This window comes from Carex rostrata, chromosome 13, assembly GCF_964058835.1.
Source record: "Carex rostrata chromosome 13, lpCarRost1.2, whole genome shotgun sequence".
Lineage (NCBI taxonomy): Eukaryota > Viridiplantae > Streptophyta > Magnoliopsida > Poales > Cyperaceae > Carex > Carex rostrata.
In genome coordinates this window covers 1,653,042-1,674,064 of record NC_135930.1, presented here as the reverse complement: position 1 = coordinate 1,674,064, position 21,023 = coordinate 1,653,042, and the positions used below count along the sequence as shown (strand labels likewise).

Genomic DNA, 21,023 nt, shown 5'->3' with positions numbered 1-21,023 from the left:
TGTTGTAACTTTGTTGTAACTCAAAAGTGTTGTAACTTGATCCCTCCTCTATATATATTTAGATTTTATAATTACCCTACAGGGTGATGGGTACGAAATAGTTATGACCCATTTGGTTAACGAAAAAAATTTCTTACCTATACCCATACCCGATAAGTTAACGAAAAAAAAATTGTACCCATACCCTCTGCTTATTGAATACAAAACGGGTCGGGTAAACGGCTAAAAAGGTGACATTGACACCCCTACTCTTAAGTTGATCAATTTCCTCAACTTTCAAATAGAACTATATGAAATTAAGATTTATATTGAGCAATCAAAACATTCCTTGAAATAATTTTCTCACAAAATATAATCATTTTTTTGATTTAATTTGAGCAATCAAAACCTACTCTCGTTGAAAGAACTTTTTGACACTTGCATTCTAGGAATTTCCTTCCTTCCACTATATTAACGGAAGAAAACTGTGATATTCACACCTTTTTTGACATTGGTGATTATTAGACTTTTGTGGTTAGGTGAGCAGTGAAGTATTATATAAAAAAAAAAAATATTTAATTGTCTATTTGATTTTTAAAATAATTAAATAAAAGGTAAAATACAGAAAAGGGAATATAAAAAAGAAAGTTAAATTTTTATGGAAATATTGGGTATTATGGTATTTTCATGGAAAACTTGACTATTACTAAGAATTTATTTTAATATTAAAATTTTAAAATTAGAATTATTAAAGTTTTGAAAATAAAAATATAATAAAATTACAAAAAGTGAATTTTTTAAATCATATATGGTACGTTCTCATACTTTTAGAAATTCTTTATTATTTTCAATTTATTTTGAGAGAAAAAAATGTAAACAGTCGAAAATTGACAGCATGAAATTCTAACAATAGAAATATAATGACAGCATGAAATTCAAAGAGCTTCTTTTGTTTATTATTATTTTTTTGGTATAAGGTGCATGCGTAGTCATATTGAAAACAATGACAGTAGGTAGAAAATTGGCCTTACAGGCCGGCTTGTCATTATATGGAAACTGAACTTTCAATTGAGAGAAAATGCTAAACAAGGAAACCACGTGCTTTCAATTGTTGCAAGCCATTGAAAATTGAAAAGTCTCTTAGAATTTTCCTGCTAACACGTGCATGGTTTTACACCTCTGTACGTAGTTCTTTCCACTGTCATTTTTGTTCTCTGGAGATTATGCAATCTTATGCTTATATATAGTCCATTTATTAGTTACTATTTGTACATAAATGATTTAGCTTTCGTAAATATTTATTTTAGCCCTTTGTTGTTTGAATATATAAAGTTGGTATAAAATAATATAAAAATAAATTTATAATATTATCATTTTGTTAACAAAAAATTCAGCATTATTAGTTTATTCCTACTATGTTACTAGAGCATATACAAATTCAAAATAACATCATTTGAAAAAAGCCAGTAATAAAATTATTATGCTAGACAAATTAATCTTATGCTTTTGCTTCAGTTGTTTTTAGAGGTGTTATTTTGAATTTGTATATGCTTTAATAACATAGTAAGAATAAATTATAAATTATATTCCTTTCTCTAGATGTTTTACTAAGTTCTTAAAATGCATTATTAATAAAAGAAAGATATGGCATCTAGAAATAAGTTAAGGATAAATTTGTCCATATAAGTAAAAGGTTTGTTAATAAAAAAATTGATTGTGTTATTATCATCACCCTTGGTACTGAATAAAAAATTAATAACACAATTTTCAAAAGGAAATCAACAAATCTAAATATACCTAAAAAGGAAATAAAAATACACCAAAATATAGCAAGAAATCTAAATATGCTTAAAAAGTATTTTCAAACTACAAATACTACTTACTTTTACATCATTTTAAAAACTCACATTTAACTAATTAATAACAAAACCTTCAAATTATAAGATGTGTCACATCTTTAGTTATTTAATAACATACATACTTCAATCTAATAAGTTCTCTTGTAAGCTTTTAATAACATATATATACGCGTACGTCTGTTTGATCATGATGCTTCATGTTTCTGGGAAAACTATAAACATCAAAGTTGAAAAAAATGTTGTAAGCCTTATCCACAAATTAAACTTTGAATCTCCTTGATTAGATCGCATACGAACAAATTTTGATCCAATTAATGAGAAGTGTCAATATGTTCAGAAATTGCGGCAAGTCATTGAAAATTGAAAATTGAAAATTGAAAATTGAAAATTGAAAATTGAAAATTGAAAATTGAAAATTGAAAAGTCTCAGAGGTTTTTCCTGCGAACAATTAACAACGTGGTTTACTAGCTAATTCACTTGCACTTCTCGGGTTGTACTGAATAACAAATTAATAACATCATTTTCCAAAAGAAAATCAGCAAATCTAAATATACCAAAAAAGGAAATCTAAATACTTTTATCTCATTTTCAAGAACCGCACTTAAGTAATTAATTACAAAACAATTAAAGATATGTCACATCTTTAACTAATTAATAACATATATACAGACTTCAATCTGACTAGTTCTCTTGTCACGCATGTTAATTATTCATCATGATGCCTCATGTTTTTGGATCATATATTGTCACAAAATATTTAAGTAATGACTTCAATTTTAAAACTTTAATAACTCAAATTTAAAACTTCAACATCAAAATAAAACCATTATATTTGATCTATGTGTTATTTTTTCCATATGCACATAAAAAAAATATTTTTTGATTTTATTTTTATATGAATCAATAAGTTCAAAAATCAACGTCTATAAATTATCTAAATCAATGTAGTTTTACAAGCTCTTGATAACAAACAAAACAAATTAAGTTGAGATTTCATAATTTTTTCCTCCATGTGCATAAATAAAATGATGTAGATTATATCTAATAGTTTTATTTTAACATTTTAAGTTTTAAATTTTGAGTTATTATAATTGATAAAAATAGAGACAATATGATCAAGGTGAAAACAATGAAGACATGTGAACTCTTCTCTTAAATAATATGAGGTAGGTTCTCATAGTTATAGAAATTATTTTTTATTTGTAAATTTAGTTTGGAAAGTCACATATGCACATGCGAGAGAATATCAAAGTAAACGGTCTAACAACCATGACGTACATGAGGTACCTAGCTTTTAATTCCCTATTCCCTAAACAATTATAAATAGATACCCTTTGTGTCCAAGAGCGTATAAATAATCAAGCAACAAAGCACTTCCTCAGTACTCAGAAATACTATACTTGTTCACAAGGAAAAATAGATAGCAAACGCAGATGGCCACTTCTAGAGTGAAATTGGGATCCCAGGGATTAGAGGTACTATAGTCTCACATAATATTATTATTAGTAATATTTTGACATTTTTTTTTCCTAATAAAACCCTTTCAATATGTAAAGCTTTACATAAACAATTTTGGTTATTTTAATTTGTAGGTATCAAAATTGGGTTTTGGATGCATGGGGCTCTCCGGATCTTACAACTCTCCGGTGTCTGACGATGTCGGCATATCGATAATAAAACACGCATTTGACAGTGGCATTACCTTCTTTGACACCTCGGATGTGTACGGACTTGATCATGCCAACGAGATTTTGGTTGGCAAGGTTAGTTCTAGACTTTAAATTGTTTGTTAAATATCATATTTTGTTTTCATGCATGCATATGGCTGCACTAATCCTTTCACATCAAAAGAAGATTTTGTAGTTTGTTAAACTATATAATGATGCACCATTAAAACTCACACATAAATTTGAAGTTGCATCCAAAAAAAATCCTTGTTATTTTCCATTAAACTTACGAAATGCCTTCATTTATTGTCAGGCTCTTAAGCACTTGCCAAGGGAAAAGGTGCAAGTGGCTACCAAATTTGGGATTTCGAGAAATGCTGCTGGAAATCAAGAGATATGTGGCAAGCCAGATTATGTCCGTGCGTGTTGCGAGGCTAGCCTTAAAAGACTTGGAATAGAGTACATTGATCTCTACTACCAACACCGGGTCGATACAACCATTCCAATTGAGGAAACTGTAATTAACTTCTTGCCTTACTGTTCTATTCTAGAGTCTTGTTATAATAAAACCTTGTGAGATCAACTTTTTGTTCTATAATATATATATGTGTATATATATAGATTGGAGAACTAAAGAAGCTAGTCGAAGAGGGCAAGGTGAAGTACATAGGGTTATCAGAGGCAAGTCCCGATACAATTAGGCGTGCACATGCGGTGTATCCGATCACTGCTTTGCAGATGGAGTGGTCCCTCTGGACTCGTGATATCGAGTCAGAAATTGTGCCGCTTTGCAGGTGATCCTTTTTCTTCTCTTTTTTGTTATATCAAATGTGTCAAATTAAAGGTACTTCATTTGCAGTTTCACAGCGACACATATAAGCACAAAAAATAATAATAATAAATTACTGTAGATATGAACTTTTGATGAAAAACTACCCCAAAAACACACACATATATGAGTATTGTTAAGCTTACTTCCTTACATATTAGTTCATTTTTTGTTGCACAGAGAACTTGGCATAGCAATAGTGGCATATAGCCCGCTTGGGCGCGGAATTCTTGGTGGTAGAGGAGTTGTTGAAGAAGTAAAGGCCGGCTCAATTCTGGTAAATTAAATGCCAGATTGCTCATGCTGAACAATTCACCTTCAGTTTATATACCAGTTTACATGTGTAGGAACAGTTCTACAAGTACTAACTCAAGACTCAAATTAGTAAAATATAAAAATAATATCAAACAATGAATTAAACTAATTATTCAACCTAGTAGTTGTCTTAGAAGGTCCAATAATGCCTTGCTGGTAAAGAGATTTATTGTCAGTACTAAACAATTATTGTTCTTTCGTGGAAAATAGACAAATCACCCAAGGTTTTCGGGGGATAATTTGGAGAAGAACAAACATTTGTTTTCTCGGCTTGAGAGCCTAGCGAAGAAGCACAAATGCACAACTGCTCAGCTAGCTCTGGCATGGGTTCTTCACCAAGGGATTGATGTGGTTCCCATCCCAGGTATACTTAATTTAATTATTTTAAAGCAAACATTCTTTCTCATATCAAGTTGTAGAAAATGGTTGTAATTATTATCGTTTTCATGTGTTGGTTATTTGAAATGGTGATACAATATTTTCAATTGTTATGATATCTTAAATCATACAAAAAAGTGGGTTACAGATATTAAGATTGGCAATTGAAAAGTAATTTTCATTTTGTGGGTTATCTCAGGAACCAGCAAAATTAAGAACTTGGACAGCAACATAAGAGCACTGAATCTGAAACTGTCAGATGAAGACATGAAAGAGTTAACTGAACTTGTAAGTTCAGATGATGTTGCAGGGGGTAGAATATACACTGCATATGAGCATGCAAACTGGAATTATGCAAATACACCACTTCTCAATGTGTGAGAATAAGATTATATGATATGGCTGAAGAGATAAAAGATGAACATGTCTGAGGATTTACTATTTTCATTTACTTTTCTTTTTAATATATAAAAGGGCGGGCGGGCTATAAATGATTTATTATATATAATGTAGTTACATGCTTTTTGTTTTTGTTTTGTGGGTAATATTTGTTGGGAGCAGCAGAAGCTCTGATACCAAAGATTGCTTAAAAAATAGCTATATGCGCAAGCGATGCTGGTTTCAATAAATGGGTGTTTAATTCTATTTGTATATTTATTAAATTAAGAATATAAAATTATTAGTATAATGGTTTGCTTCTGCATGGAGAAGAATACATTTGCAATCCTCGATTTTCAAATGCATTTACGTACAGTCCATCGTATTTAGAGATATTGATCCATTGTACGGCCGGGTCGATCTACAATCCTCCAAGTTTGAACTTCGAAAATAGAGATATTGGACGTACGGGTCAATCTGTTATGTGCATATTACCATAGCCTTACTCCCATATGTATCTAACAACATTAAGGACAAACCAAATATTTAGTTTTCTTGTTGCCTACTACTACTTCCAATAGAAAAATGGAAGGATTTGACAAGTGCCGATTTTTTTATTTATATCCAAAAATTAAATCAAATTACAAAAAATAACCGAAGTATCGTTGAATTTTGATTTCTACCCAATCCGGTTATCCAATAACCGGATTTGGGATAAATGTCTGGTTATCCAACAACCGAACTCAAGAAATATAACCGGTTATTGGATAACCGGAAAGTTATGTTTTTTTTTTTTTTTTTTTTTAAAGAAAACCCGGTTAATCACTAACCGGAAAGTAAGTTTTTTTTTTTTTTTTTTTTTTTTTTTTTTTTTTTTTTTTTTTTGAAAACCAGAAATTTCGAATTTTTTTATTTTTTATATTAAAATATTAGAAATGTTGATTATATTTCTTTAAAAATAGATGAAATACAATATAATTTGATTTATTAGAAAGACTGCAACAAATAACCCGGATTAATATTTTTCAGGCCGGATTTTTCGCGGCTGTAAGAAAAATTAATATATTTCTTTATGTGCTATTGGAAAAAAATAAAAATGCTTAGATTCTGAGTTATTGATTCCGGTTCAAAAGTCACTTCTAGGTAATCTAGAAAATATTGTGATCCATCTAATAAATTTAATTAATAAAAAGTTGTTTCTATTTTGATAATTTTTTTTGAAAAACAATTATTAAATAAATTAAAGTTTTTATTTTTTTCAAAAATAGAAACAACTTTTTATTAATTAAATTTACTAGATGGATCACAATATTTTCTAGATTACCTAGAAGTGACTTTTGAACCGGAATCAATAACTCAGAATCTAAGCATTTTTATTTTTTTCCAATAGCACATAAAGAAATATATTAATTTTTCTTACAGCCGCGAAAAATCCGGCCTGAAAAATATTAATCCGGGTTATTTGTTGCAGTCTTTCTAATAAATCAAATTATATTGTATTTCATCTATTTTTAAAGAAATATAATCAACATTTCTAATATTTTAATATAAAAAATAAAAAAATTCGAAATTTCTGGTTTTCAAAAAAAAAAAAAAAAAAAAAAAAAAAAAAAAAACTTACTTTCCGGTTAGTGATTAACCGGGTTTTCTTTAAAAAAAAAAAAAAAAAAAAAACATAACTTTCCGGTTATCCAATAACCGGTTATATTTCTTGAGTTCGGTTGTTGGATAACCAGACATTTATCCCAAATCCGGTTATTGGATAACCGGATTGGGTAGAAATCGAAATTCAACGATACTTCGGTTATTTTTTGTAATTTGATTTAATTTTTGAATATAAATAAAAAAATCGGTGACAAGTGACAAGGAAACAGTAAAAGCCTTAATGTTAGAAAAAAACAAGTATAATTGGATCCCAAACCTCTCTTTCTGAATGTAATTAAACATTGAATATTAACAATTTTACATAAGTTAATCTTGATTGTTTAAACACTAACCAAAACAAAAGTACAAAAGGGAGGAAAACACAATAATATTTGAGACCCTTATACATATCACATACTGCAGGATAGTAACAGATCATGCATTTGAAAGGCCAGTTTTAACGTATAAAAAATTATATATTCAATAAGTACTAACTAAATTGAGAATTACAACCCACTAGTAATCAGTTCATATATAAATATTGATCTGAAAATCGGACTCCTATTTGTTTCTACTATTATTAATATTTGTACATTAATTATAAACAATTTGATAAGATATATCAAGTAATTGAACCCTTCAATGCTCGGTTAGTGTACATCTCCAGTAACTGAACCCTTCAACGCTCTTGGATCGACTGGGGACATCTGGGTCATTCCTTGTATTTTATTTAGTACTGGGTTGGAACCTCATTCAGTACTGTCTGATCTGTTCCAAAAGATCTGCTCTATTGCTTCCTTTTCTTTAATTTGGGTGTCTTTGTCTGTGAATATTTTGTGGCACTTGGTGTGATTATTGTCTGAGCGGGTTTTTGTTTTGTGAGGTGTTGCGGACCACTATAATATTTATATTATAAGCTTGTTAAATTGTAACTTTAGAATTAGATTGAAAACTATTTGCTTCATCGAATTGTCCTGCAACGTACAAAATTATTGGAGAAACATATATAATATAAAGAAAAACGTTGAACATACCTTTTAAAAAGATGAGCCATGTCTGCATGATGATTGCAATTAGCAAAGATCGCACATCTAATTGAGCATATAAATGTCATCTCTTGGATCAAGTACAAACGAACTGTGTTAGCAATATCTCGCAGGCTAGGTTTAACTGAAGCCAGGTTGCTAGGGTTTATAAAGTACAAGTTTAGAGCGGCTATTAGAGGTGTAAATGGTTACGTTATGGGTTGGCTATAGTTGTAATCTACCTTACCCGTTAAGTATTACCCTTATTTGTTAAGCATAATCTTATCCGTACCCTACCCTTATCAGTAAAGATTAATGAGTAAGCATGACCAAGATTATTGTGAGCAGCTAGGGTTTGTATCTGTCAATATTGGAAGGATAACACTTATTTATTTTATGACCTTAAAAAGCACTTATATATCAATATAGTTAGGCATAAGAGTAATTAGGGTTTGTACCACATCTCGCATATCAGGTTTGTGCAACGCTTGAAGAGGATAAGTGATACATTTGACTGATCAATAGAAACTTTATACTGTCTAAAGTTTTGTATCCATCAAACAATTCAAATTTCAACAACCATAAAGCATAGGAAACTGTTTGAGTCGCTTTTGTATGGTATAAAAGATGTTATAAAGCAAAAATAAACCGAAGATAATAAGAAGTAAACAATATCTTATGTACTGACACTATATATATATATATATATATATATATATGTATCATTTGGAGATGGGCTGTACGGTGCATTGCAATGCATGGAGGGATTTGTGCATTGGACCATAAATCTAAAATTCAAAATTCAAATGACTGATCCAAACCGTTTATCTTGTTCTCCATATTAATATGTGTTTGAAGACCAAATTTTACATTTTTCTGAATTTTTTTACTATTTATTAAGTATTTTACAAAATTGTTGATCCAACGGTGGCTTATATATCTGTACATTAGCGAGATATCTTGTATTATTTACCTAATCTTCTGCAATCCTACAAATGTATATTAGAGATAGTTGAACGGGTGTATAACACACTTTTTTGATGAAATAAATAGAGACCTCCATAGGCAAATATCACATATTAAGAGATTAAAAAATGAGGTATAGAAAGATAAACTACTCGTTTTCTTAAAAATAAATAATGATGAGTGTTATAGTAATAGTTGGAACAACAAATGTGTTCGTTAAACACGGGGTGTTGGTTACTGGGAGAGGTAACTCAGGAATGGAGATAGCACATGATTTTGCCACTCACGGTGCGACAATGATAATCTCAGTGAGAAGCCCTGTAAATGCAAAGATCAATGTCCTTACCTTGAAGCCATTTTTTACTTTTTTATCTTCTCTATCTTTAGATAACAAATGACCAATAAAATTAATTTGATAGGTGAACATTGTAAACAAGGAGCTTATATATCTAGGGATAATGGCTAAACTGAAGTTCCTTCGAACGGAATTTGCTGACCAGATAATCGGCTTTCTTGCATGGTTCAAGTTTGTAGATCTTTCTAACTATGGTTTTGTTAGACCAAACTTGGGCACATCAACAGATGGAGCAGTGGAAAAAATCAGAGATGGTGTAATTAAGGTATATGATATATATACTCTATAATGCAATAACTTCACTGGTTGTATTACAATTCAAGTTTATTTGTATGGTTAAAATAATTTTTGATGAGGAAATTCATTATTCTCAAATCAGGTACAACCGTCAATGTCAAATAGTGTTGGAAGTCAAGTAAATTTTTCCATTGGGCAGCACTTCACTTTGAAACTAGAGTAGGGTTAAAATGCACCATTGGTTTTTGCCCCAACCATGCCTCATCTCTATATCTCCATTTACAAAGTCCAAATAGTAAATCCGAACCGTTCATCTTGTTCTACATATTAAAATGTGCTTAGAGACCAAATTTTATATTTTTTGAAATTTTTTTACTATATTTTTAGATAGGTACAAAATCACTACATCTGGACCATCCAAAAACGGTGATTTTGTACCTATCTAAAAAAATAGTAAAAAAATTCCAAAAAATGTAAAATTTGGTCTCTAAGCACATTTTAATATGTAGAACAAGATGAACGGTTTGGATCGACTATTTGAACTTTGTAAAAGGAGATATAGAGATGGGGCATGGTTGGGGCAAAATCCAATGGTGCATTTTAACCCTACTCTTGAAACTATTGTATTTGCCACTGGATACGGAAGCACTGCAAATACTTGGTAAAAGGTAATTAATCGAAATCACTAATGATCTATTTTTTCCTTTTTGTTCCTCCATATATTTTCATTTATATTTTTTATAACACCAAATTAAAAGATATATGCTTATTAATTGCAGCATGGCGGAGACATGTTAACTACTGACTGGTTACCAGTGGAAAGGAAAGAATGGCGTCTATTCCGCACCAGTGGACTGAATATTGTGCCTATGGGAAAAATATGTAAATTAATCTATTTGATGTACTTGTATATTTTCTCTTTGTTTTCTCAATTCTAGATCCAGTGGACAGAATATTGTATATCCTATTTTTATATTAAAATTAATAAGTAGCAGTTGTGTTAATTAATTTGTTAACTTTTTTTTTTTTTTCATTTTGTGTTTCAACTATATGGTACTGTTGGTGGACAAGTACATCTTCAAAACTATATATATCCATTCTTATATTAAGTACATAGATGCTAAAAGATAAAATTTCGGATTGAATATCAGCCCTTCGATCAAATATTTTGATTATATGTATTTTTAATGTTTGTTTACGTGTAGAAGTCTAAATGTTTTTAGACATGTACTCACCACATGCAGATTGTATCATCTTTCTGATTAGTCATGATTTTTTTTTTTCTATTTTTGAATGTCATTTGAGGAACTTTTAATATCTTCCTATCTTTCTATTTTTTTTTTATATTATTTAAGGAATGCTATTTGTCATTTAATATGTCATTTTGTTTGAGATTTTGTTTTATGAAATATGTCAAAGATAAAAAAAAAACAAATATATATCAATTAACATATTATTTAATATGTTGTTTAAAGAATGTTCTTTACATGTAGATGTCATTAATATGTTATTTAAGAAATGTTATTTGTCATTTAGTCCAAATTTATTATGAAAATATGTCATATTTTATGAGATATTTTTTCCTCTTATGCAACCCACGGGCACAATATTAATATATATTTATAGTTGTGCGTGGAATTCAGTGTGGAGGCCTAATATAACAAAAACTTTACTTACCATATGTAAATCTAAGCATGCCCGGTCCTGGGGCAGGGCACCCAGGGCGATGGCCCCGGGCCCCAAGATCCAAAGGGCCCCAAAAAAAATTTTAGTATGTATATATTACAAAAAAATTATTTGTATATATTAAAAATAAATAAAATGTTAGAAATCAAACTTTGTATATATAAAAGCTCTAAACTTTTTTATAAATAGGAATAATCTATTGACATATTAATAAAATTATATATATATATATATGTATATACAATTATACATACATATATATGTATATGAAGGTAAGGGTGTAAACAGTCGGATACGGATCAGACGTGTCTTTATCCATTATAATTTTTCGAATATGGATGCGAATATGGATAGTTCCGGATACGGATACGGAATTGATATTAAATGTATACGAATACGGATCAGATATCGGACGCATATAAATATAATTCGGATAATTAAAAAAAATACTAATATACATTCTAGTAAAGTATAATATCAATATGTAATTTTTTTTTCATTCATTAATTAGATCTAATATTTTTCATAATAAATTTGTTGGATACAAAACATATATCATATTACTAAAATATTAGTCACTGTTCATCTCATAATGTTATATTGTTAATTAGAATATATCAATTCAAGATCAATAATATTTTTTTCTAAGCATATAGGACAAAAAAAACAAAGAGAGTCTTGAACCAGCTACATTAAGGATCATTTATCAATACCATGCAACTAAAATATAAGTAATAGATCATTGATATTTAACAAATCATTTCTTGTGGAGTAGAGGTGTAAACGGTCAGATATATATAGTTACGGATAGTTAATTATTAAACCATATCCTTATCCATTGTAACTTTTCGGATACGAATATATATGCGGATACAGATAGTTAATTATTAAACAATATCCTTATCTGTTATAACTTTTCGGATATGGATACAAATACCGATAGTCTCGGGTACAAATACAAATCAGATAATTTAAGTAATTTTCCGGATTCAAATCCGAACGAAATCGGATAATATTTGATTCATTTACACCCTTATATAAAGGACTCAAACTTTTATCCCGCCCCGGACCTCAAAATCTTCAGGACCGGCCCTGAATCTAAGAGGAAATGCTTTGATAAATGAAGTTATATATAAAAGTCTGTTTGCAGATTAGAGATATCTAACACTATCAATCACCTTTAAGATGCCAATTGAGTGAATTTGTATATTCTATTTTTAAACCTTTATTTTGTTGATCGTTATAAGCGAGCAGATCATATAACCAATATATTCAGGGTTTTACTAGATCATAACATAAGAGTGTCTATATCTAAGAAGCTAACATGTTGCATAATTATGCTGGTTTTGCTTGTTAACAGAAGTTCTACCCAATTGCTAATTTATGATTTAATAGATGAAAAGTTCTACCCAATCCGAGCAGATTTTTCCATCAGATCAAAGTACCTTCCTTTTTTATCTTTTTCCTTAAATGAACTTTTCTATTAATCCGAACACTTTCTAAATTTTGTAATAGTTAAAAATAGCACTTTCCAAATATTGTAGCACTTTCTAAAGATTGTAATAGTTGGGAATAGCACTTTCTAAATAAATATTGTAATAGTTGAGCTGAAAATAGCACTTTCTAAATTTAATACATACATAACTCTTTCAAATTTCTAAAAAATGTATTGATCAAATCATTGTCAATTTGTGAAATAATATTTTTTTATACAAAATAGAGAAATCTTGTTGTCAACGGAATTTTTCTATTTTTTTAAAACCTCAACAAGAGAAGGAAAAAATGATGATATAACCAACAATCAAAATTATTATTTTCTGCCCAACGGTTGTTTTTATTGATATTTTTATTTTGTAGACAAATTAACTCTTTAAATTAACTTGTTTTACCCTTTTAGTCTTTATCTCTTTTATCTATCTCAATTAATAAAAAAAAAAATAAAGGGAAAAAGTTAAAAAAGGAATGAGAGAAAAATAAATCTGTTTGAATCTCATGTGAAGTTCTGCTAGTTTATTTTTTCACTCTCACAAGTACCATTTTTTTTTTTAATATTTCCTTATTTAATATTTCTATTAATTGAGAGAGCTAAGGGAGATAAAGAATTCGAAATGGGTAAAATAGATATTCAGTTGAGCTGAAAATAACACTTTCTAACTTCAATATATAAATAATTTCTTTTTTAGGAAAGTTTCTAAAATTAAAGTAGTAGAATAAAGCAACCGACTTCCTGTTGTCTATATAAATCAATCTTAGCAATAAACCTTTCCATTTCTCTCTTCTCTCAAAATTTGTAAAAGGAGAAAACAACAAACAACCAAAAGGAATTCGCCCAAAAGAAATTTCTCTCTAAGTTTTGTTCCCAACTTGTTTTATCTAACATTCAATTCTCCAAACAAATAGGCGGCCGGTTCAGATTTTGGATTTCAAATCCAGGTACTTAATTAATCTAAGCACTTTGTTTCTTATATTATTATATTTATTTTTCTTATATACTTTTTTGGTCTTGGAGTCATTTCTACATGGGCTTATGAATCCTCAATGTCCAATTGATATAAGCATCTAGTGGGTTTTTTTTCTTCGTTCAATCTCGTCCACATTTCAGAAGATCTATAAGAAATTTTACGAATCTAAAATCACAAAGATCTTCTACATAATTTTCTCTTGCAAATGAGATCCATAATGACATACTTTCGGGCTCGTCGTCACATAAGTATTTATATCTCGTCATGCAAGTATTTATACCTATACTTGAAAGTATCTTTTACATATGACACTGACTAACATATGAAAATATTAATATAAAGTATTAAAAGTATTTATACTTATACACTAGAGTATTTATATCTATGTAAAAAATATTTGAATATTCATCTCGTATATATTTATCATGATAAATATTTTTTTGTATGGATAAATAATTAGTAGTGACCATAGTAAACCTCTAATTTTATAAGTGAACTCTCTAATTTTAGAAGTGTTTAAATAATTAGTGGAGACCATAGTACAACTTTTAAATAATTATTACCTTTCTTATTTCCCGTGGATCCTCTAATTTTAGTAAATACTTAGTGGGGACCATAATACAACCTTTCTAAATTGTAGCTGTGGGGATAGAAGTATGGAGATGAATATAATTATTCATACTTTTTTTATCAATTGATTAAATAGGGCTAGACAAATATTAGAGCATTTTGGGCTCATTCCCAATTTGTTATGTGATTATTTTTTGTACGCCAATTAATTTTGGAAAGAATTGTTATTTACTCGATTATACTTGGCTATACTATTTTTTATCAACAGTTTACCAAAAATAAATTGAAAATTATTCCTATTTTAGCGTATAAAGTTCTATATAAGTGGAAAGAATGGTCAAGTAACTTGCATTGGTCATATATCGAGTCAATTTGTGAAGAAAGGTGATTGGATCTGATTCTTGTTCCGAAAATTAATTACCATTAGATTTCCCAAGTGAGTTCTTCAATAACTTCAATTGTTTTAGCTTTTAGTAAAATTTTCACATAACCTGTTTTAATAAAAATGAATCAAATTAATCAGACAGTACTTCGGAATTTTCTTTTTGTGTCCTTTTGAATCCCACTTCCAGTTTAATATATCCTCTTCATCCCTATTTAGGTGAAAATTGGTCAAGATCCCCACAATTTCTTGCCATTTCTGTACTACCTCATCATACATGTGCCTATTGACTTGCACACAGCTCCCATCTATTGATTCCTGTAAAAAGATCTCAGGATTAGAAGCATGTGTTATTCTTAGTATGAATTCTTCATATTCTTTTGGTTTACAATAGGATAAGCCCCTTCACAGCTCAAATTAGGATAATAGCTGACATGATATTTCCAGAAACATAAGATTTAGCTCTACCTTCTGTTTGCTTTTTTTTCTCCTGACTTTGTTATACCAAGAAAATTGAGGATTGACAAATGAATTATTCAAATAGTTTTATTTTGTTATTTGAATTTCTAAAATTCTGTTATTGACGATTTAAAAATTAGAGTTACAAAGAAATTGAGGTATTTGAAATCTCATCTTAAAATAAATATAAAGCACATTATTTATGTTTCCATTATGAATTTAACATCAATACTATAAATTTTTATCTTTAACAGGGAAAACTGAAGCTCTAACATGAAACGACAACTTCCAAATACATCTTCAGAAGATGAGCCTCAGAGAAATGTTAGGAGCCGCAATCCCTTTACTACGTCTATGCCCAGACAGAGTGATGTTTCCTTGGAGCAACCTCATGGAAACTTACAGCCAGGGGCTCCATCAATGGCCCCAAATCGGCATGCTGACCATCAGAGCCCTACATCAGTTTCTGGTGAGAACATTTCTAGCACCACAGATAAACCACAAGACCTTCAGGCATTGTCCAGATCTACATCTCCTCGTGTGCGACGGAGAAATGCTAGGATCTGCAATCACTTTGCTCGGCCTATGGCCGCAAATCAGCATGCCGACCATCAGAGCCCTATATCAGTTTCTGGTGAGAACAATTCTAGCTCCTCTGATACACCACAAGACCTTCAGGCATTGGCCAGATCTACATCCCCTCGTGTACCACAAGGAAATGCTATGAGAAATGATAGGATCCGCAATCCTGTTATTCGGTCTATGGCCCCACATTTGTGTGTATTCAATCAACAAGAGAGACAAAGGATTGTTTCCTTGGAGCAGCCTCATGGCTTTCAGTCAGGGGGTCAGTCTGTAGCCCCAAACCAGAATGCTGACCATCAGAGCTCTACATTAGTTTCCGGTGAGAGCATTTCTGAATCCTCAGATACAGAACACAACCTTCACCCATTTTGGACAGTTGTCCCTCCAGTGGCTCCACGGTGGACCTACACAAGGGCAATTCTTTCATCCATAGCACTCTCAACTGGCACAGAATCACATCTCAGTGAACATCCTGAGAATCGTTCATCTCAGGGCCAAACTAGCAACGATTCGCAATATCAGGTACTGCTTTTTCTCCTATCAATAACATTATTTTTCTTTAGTATAAAATCGGATGATGTCATTAGTCATTACATTATAACTAGAACATGCATTGCTATCGGCAGTCATAGCTTCATTACCCGTTTTGTAACGTTAGGGTTTTACACAAGTATTCCAGACTTTATTGTTGAAGTTTTAGTACTAATATTGTGGCTTCAAATATATCAGAAAATACTTAGCACAGGCAATTCTCTTATACTTAAATTAGCATAAATTTTAAATGTACACATGCAACACTACCTAAACAAGTACACTCCAGCTTCTCCTTTTTCTTTGATTTGTTTCATTTTTGAGAAATTTAACCCGTTCTTTGCTAGCAAAAAAAAAAAAATCTGTACAAGAAATAGAGATGTACTAGCATTAAACATTGCTCCTTGGATATCTGTTTTCAGCATGGTTTCCTTCTATGAATTTCAGAACCCTCAGATGATACAAGCTGTCAGAAACCACGATATAATGGATGTCGACCGCATGATCTACGAGGTCTTTCTTCCCACCACAAGCCCCCCTCTGCCCCCAAATATTTAAAAAAAAAAAATGAACAAAATAAAAATAAAACACCCAAAAACATAATTATCGGTATTGGTTTTTTTATTATAGGAACTACTTGCCTTGGAAGAAAGGATTGGGAAAGTCAACACCGAGCTCAAAACATCCGAACTCTCCAAATTTGTGAAAAATATAATCTGTTGTGGGGAGCAGGACGAGACAGAACAATGCATCATATGCATGGTATCATGGTTCTCTTTGTCTCTCTATATTAGTATGACACCATTGTTAGCAAAATTGGTACAACTAGAATCGTAATTGATGCATAAGTTTTTGACTATGTTTAATGTTAGACACCATTGTTAGCAATAATGCAGATTTAAGACCGCGATTCTACCTCATAAATCTAATTAAAAATTTAAATTTTGGGCAGGAACAATATGTTGATGCTGATATAATGGGACAACTGAAGTGTGGCCACGAGTACCACTTCTCTTGCATTGGCAAGTGGATGGAGGAACAAGTTGTCTGTCCCATTTGTAGACAGAGAGCTGCACACTTTGAACAATAAGGCTATTCATGCATATTTTTCTTTTCATTTTATTTTGATTCTGAAAAAAACATATTGTTGTTTTTCGCTATAAGAATTTTTTGTAATTTTTTTAAGTAGACATAATTAACATATTTTTCTTATTTAGACAATATTGGGGATTTGTTTTGAAGTGCACATATTTAGTGCTGATGCTATTATCTTGTTTTAGGGTTTTTAATGCTTAATTCTAGTTCTTTGTTTTTTGTTGCAGTGGTTCTATAGATGTTGTTCTTTTGTGGTTGCTATGTGTAGGTATTTTTTTTATAAGTGCTTAGTTCTTTGTCTTTTGTTGCGGTGGTTGCTATGTTGTTCTTTTGTGGTTTATAATACCTTGTATATATATGGATAATTGTGAATGTTGTTACTGTTGTTGGCTGGTACCAATGGTGGTACCAGTAAGACATGTCTTTTGTATGGTTTTCATGTTAATGAAAATCGGTGGCAGGCCTATTTTTGTCCAAAAAAATGGTGCACATAGTTAGGCAAGCCATGAGTGCCACTTGTATCATTGTATTGCTTCAATATTTCAATCAAGAAAACTAGGGGATCTTTAGTCATGACAGTACGTTCTGTTGAATAATACTAGAAAATCATGATATAAGATATTGACATCGGTACACATGACCGACATGGCAGCAATGGCATCCCATATGACCCCAACAATTTTCCCGAAATTGCTTATTCAGATTGGATTCAATGGTAAAAAAGAAGCAGCAGTTCTTCAGCTTAGATAAAGAATACCTATAAGTTATTTTCTTGTAAATATTTATTTGAAGGGCGGCTTTACCTTGTTACACTACATGAGTTATTTGTTGGTTATGAATATGATATTGTGGACATTTGTTAAGGGATTCAGTATGTTTTTATTTCAAGTAAATTGGTTGATCCAAGGATGTACTTACAATTTGATCTAATCCATGTCAATAACTATTTAGTTAATAACCATCAGGTGCAAAAAATAGCAGTACGTCCAATTTACTTTTAGGTTTGATAAGCTTTAATTACGTCCAATTTACATTACGATCTGTGCGTACGAATATTGAAGTGGACGGACAATAATATTAAACCGGAGCTCAAAGATCGTAAAGCGGATACAGACTTAGAATCCATCGGATCCAAAGTAGGTCCGATGTCCACCATACCTAGTCCGCTCCACCAAATCCGGTAATTCTAATACTTAGATTTGGCAGCTTCTGAGTCCAATTTTGTATTTTGCCTATTTAATATAAAATACTCCATCCGGTTATATATTCCAAATCCGCACTAGTACTGCAAGCAGCATACCAAAAATAGCGGTACAAACCCCCATGATTCAAGAAATAGAAGTTCCAATAGGCTAGGGGTGTCAAAGACACCCTTTTAACCGTTTGTCAGACATGTATTGTATTCAATAAAATAAGTATTGGTATGATTTTTTCCATTAGCTAAAATGTGAATGGTTTCTGAATTTTTAAGTTTCAAACTTACGACCTTCCGCACAGAAAACATTGCCTTTGCCACTGAATAAAGGATGGTTAAATTTCATTGTATATATATTCTCACAAGTATCGATGATAAGAAAGTCAACCAAGAGCGCTTGACAATAACCATTTAGTCGGCATCGATTAACAGTGTGCTAGTCATATTTACGCTTGCTTGTTTTCTTGAATTTATTTGTCAAGTTCTATATTATCTGAACTTTCCAAAATAATTAAAAAAGTTGGAAAATATAATATTTGAACAGAGCAGTTGTATCGGTGATCATTATCAGGATCTAAATTACTATCAAATTATTGCACATTTTTATGAAAATAGGTTATACAGTTAGGAATTTAATTATTTTAAATACTACAAATTAAAATCATTTTTCAACTCTTTTGGTCTACTATTTTCCTAACATATAGAATTAAGTCTACTCGTTATGTCGTTTATGCCAGTTAATTCTGAAGAGATTATTCTTAATTGTTTAGGAATTGATATTTTGAGTAATAAAAAATGGTTATTTTGAAATGTATTATAAAAAGGATGGACCGCGTAAAGTTATAAAGCAAGGCAAAAAAAGAATTCTCATTGTTTTTTCAAAAATAAAGATGGAACTAAAGTTATCAGAACCGGACCAGATCGGTCGGTTGGACCGGAAAAAACCAGACCTGGTCAATTGTACGGTCTGATTCGTTTGATGGACCATTTATGCTAGTAGAAAAGTCAAATCCGGTTCAACCGATCGGTTTTAATAATAACCACTGAACCGTTTCAGTTAAAAAAGCCGAGTTTTCTATAGAATGGATTTGTTCTTTCTTTCTTTACACTCTTTCCTTATCGTGATTCCAGTTCTTGCCATTTTCTACACCGGTGAAAATGAAAATCAAGCAAAATCTATGTAAGCCCCATCTGAGGTACTAACATGTTATATATATATATATATATATATATATATATATATATATATATATATATATATATATATATTTCATTCAATAGTTGTGACTTGTGAAAATCTTTTACAACAATTTTTAATATCAGATATTCGTTCTTATTATTTCATATTTTCATCAAAATAGGATGCATTAGACTTTGACAATCTTGACCTAAAAGTAAGGAATGAGTCAGCAATAAACGCATTATATTCTGAGTTGCCGAGGCAGTGCACCACTTGTGGGGTCCATTTTCAACATCAGGACGAGCATAGTGCACACATGGACTGGCATGTGACCAAAAACCGTGTTGCCCGAAACAAAAAGCAGAAGCCATCACGTAAGTGGTACGTAAGTGGCCATGATTGGTTATGTGGTACCGAGGTGTTACCAGTTGTACCAGCTATGGAGACTGAGAAGGAATAGGAGGTAGAAGTGGCTGTACTGGCTGATGAAAACCAGACAGCATGTGCACTGAGTGGGGAGCTCTTCGAGGATTTTTATAGCGATGAGACCGAGGAGTGGATGTATAAAGGGGCTGTTTATATGAATGGTACCGGTACCCGTCCCATTGTGCATGCCAAGTGTAGGTGTGAATGAACCAATTCATATAAATTTAATTAGAGGTGAGTCTAACTCATGAGAAAACAAGTGTAGGTCTGAGTCAACCAATATCTAACTTTTATGTGATGTCAATTTTTTTTTTTTTTTTGATGGTTTACAAGTAAAGCCGACAACAGATATATTGAATAAGAAAAATAATTACAAAGATTGTTTTTGTGACAAAAAGTTCTCCCACACTATTCACATCTAACATAGTAACTTTATGCCATTCCTAATTCCTAACTCCTCTTTAATATCGCTAGCTATTGCCTAACCACTTATCTATCTCTAGTGATGTGTCATTGATGAGATGACCCACCATTTTTTCTTTGTTAGAGAAGCATCTTCGATTCCTCTCTCTCCACAGTACCATGCCCCTGACGCCCATATTACGTCCCACCTTCCTCTCTGCGTGCGTGTCATTGGTACTCCTGTGATGTCAAGTTTTAACCAACCATGTTGTGCAGGTAAATTAGTAGTATAATTTTCAGTTGTTACCGAGAAATGTAATGCAATATGGGCATGTTATCATTTGCTATAAGCAGATTGTGATATATGCTATATGTCAAGCACTATTTTTGTATTTATCTTAGTTATAATATGACATT

General features: G+C 31.1%; 2 protein-coding genes across 2 annotated transcripts; both read left to right on the top strand.

Moving 5' to 3' along the window:
* Positions 1 to 3,173: 3,173 nt before the first annotated feature.
* LOC144564784 (putative aldo-keto reductase 1) lies at positions 3,174 to 5,671 on the top strand. The gene is made up of 7 exons (XM_078314383.1): positions 3,174 to 3,314; positions 3,432 to 3,602; positions 3,820 to 4,023; positions 4,128 to 4,300; positions 4,516 to 4,612; positions 4,861 to 5,014; positions 5,228 to 5,671. The coding sequence occupies exons 1-7, from the start codon at positions 3,273 to 3,275 to the stop codon at positions 5,407 to 5,409; spliced, it is 1,023 nt and encodes a 340-aa protein (XP_078170509.1). The 5' UTR covers positions 3,174 to 3,272; the 3' UTR covers positions 5,410 to 5,671.
* Positions 5,672 to 9,217: 3,546 nt separating this feature from the next.
* Positions 9,218 to 9,856, top strand: LOC144564437 (putative indole-3-pyruvate monooxygenase YUCCA10). Its single transcript, XM_078314035.1, has 3 exons — positions 9,218 to 9,361; positions 9,461 to 9,661; positions 9,776 to 9,856. Exons 1-3 carry the CDS (start codon positions 9,218 to 9,220, stop codon positions 9,854 to 9,856), a joined length of 426 nt encoding a protein of 141 aa, XP_078170161.1.
* The last annotated feature ends 11,167 nt before the right edge of the window (positions 9,857 to 21,023 follow it).

Coding starts and splice junctions, on each gene's coding strand:
- LOC144564784 (XM_078314383.1), top strand. CDS start 3,273: ATGGCCACTTCTAGAGTGAAATTGGGATCCCAGGGATTAGAG. Junction 4,301..4,515: donor GAAATTGTGCCGCTTTGCAG/GTGATCCTTTTT, acceptor TTTGTTGCACAG/AGAACTTGGCATAGCAATAG. Junction 5,015..5,227: donor TGATGTGGTTCCCATCCCAG/GTATACTTAATT, acceptor GGGTTATCTCAG/GAACCAGCAAAATTAAGAAC.
- LOC144564437 (XM_078314035.1), top strand. CDS start 9,218: ATGAGTGTTATAGTAATAGTTGGAACAACAAATGTGTTCGTTAAACAC. Junction 9,362..9,460: donor TAATCTCAGTGAGAAGCCCT/GTAAATGCAAAG, acceptor TTAATTTGATAG/GTGAACATTGTAAACAAGGA. Junction 9,662..9,775: donor TCAGAGATGGTGTAATTAAG/GTATATGATATA, acceptor TTCTCAAATCAG/GTACAACCGTCAATGTCAAA.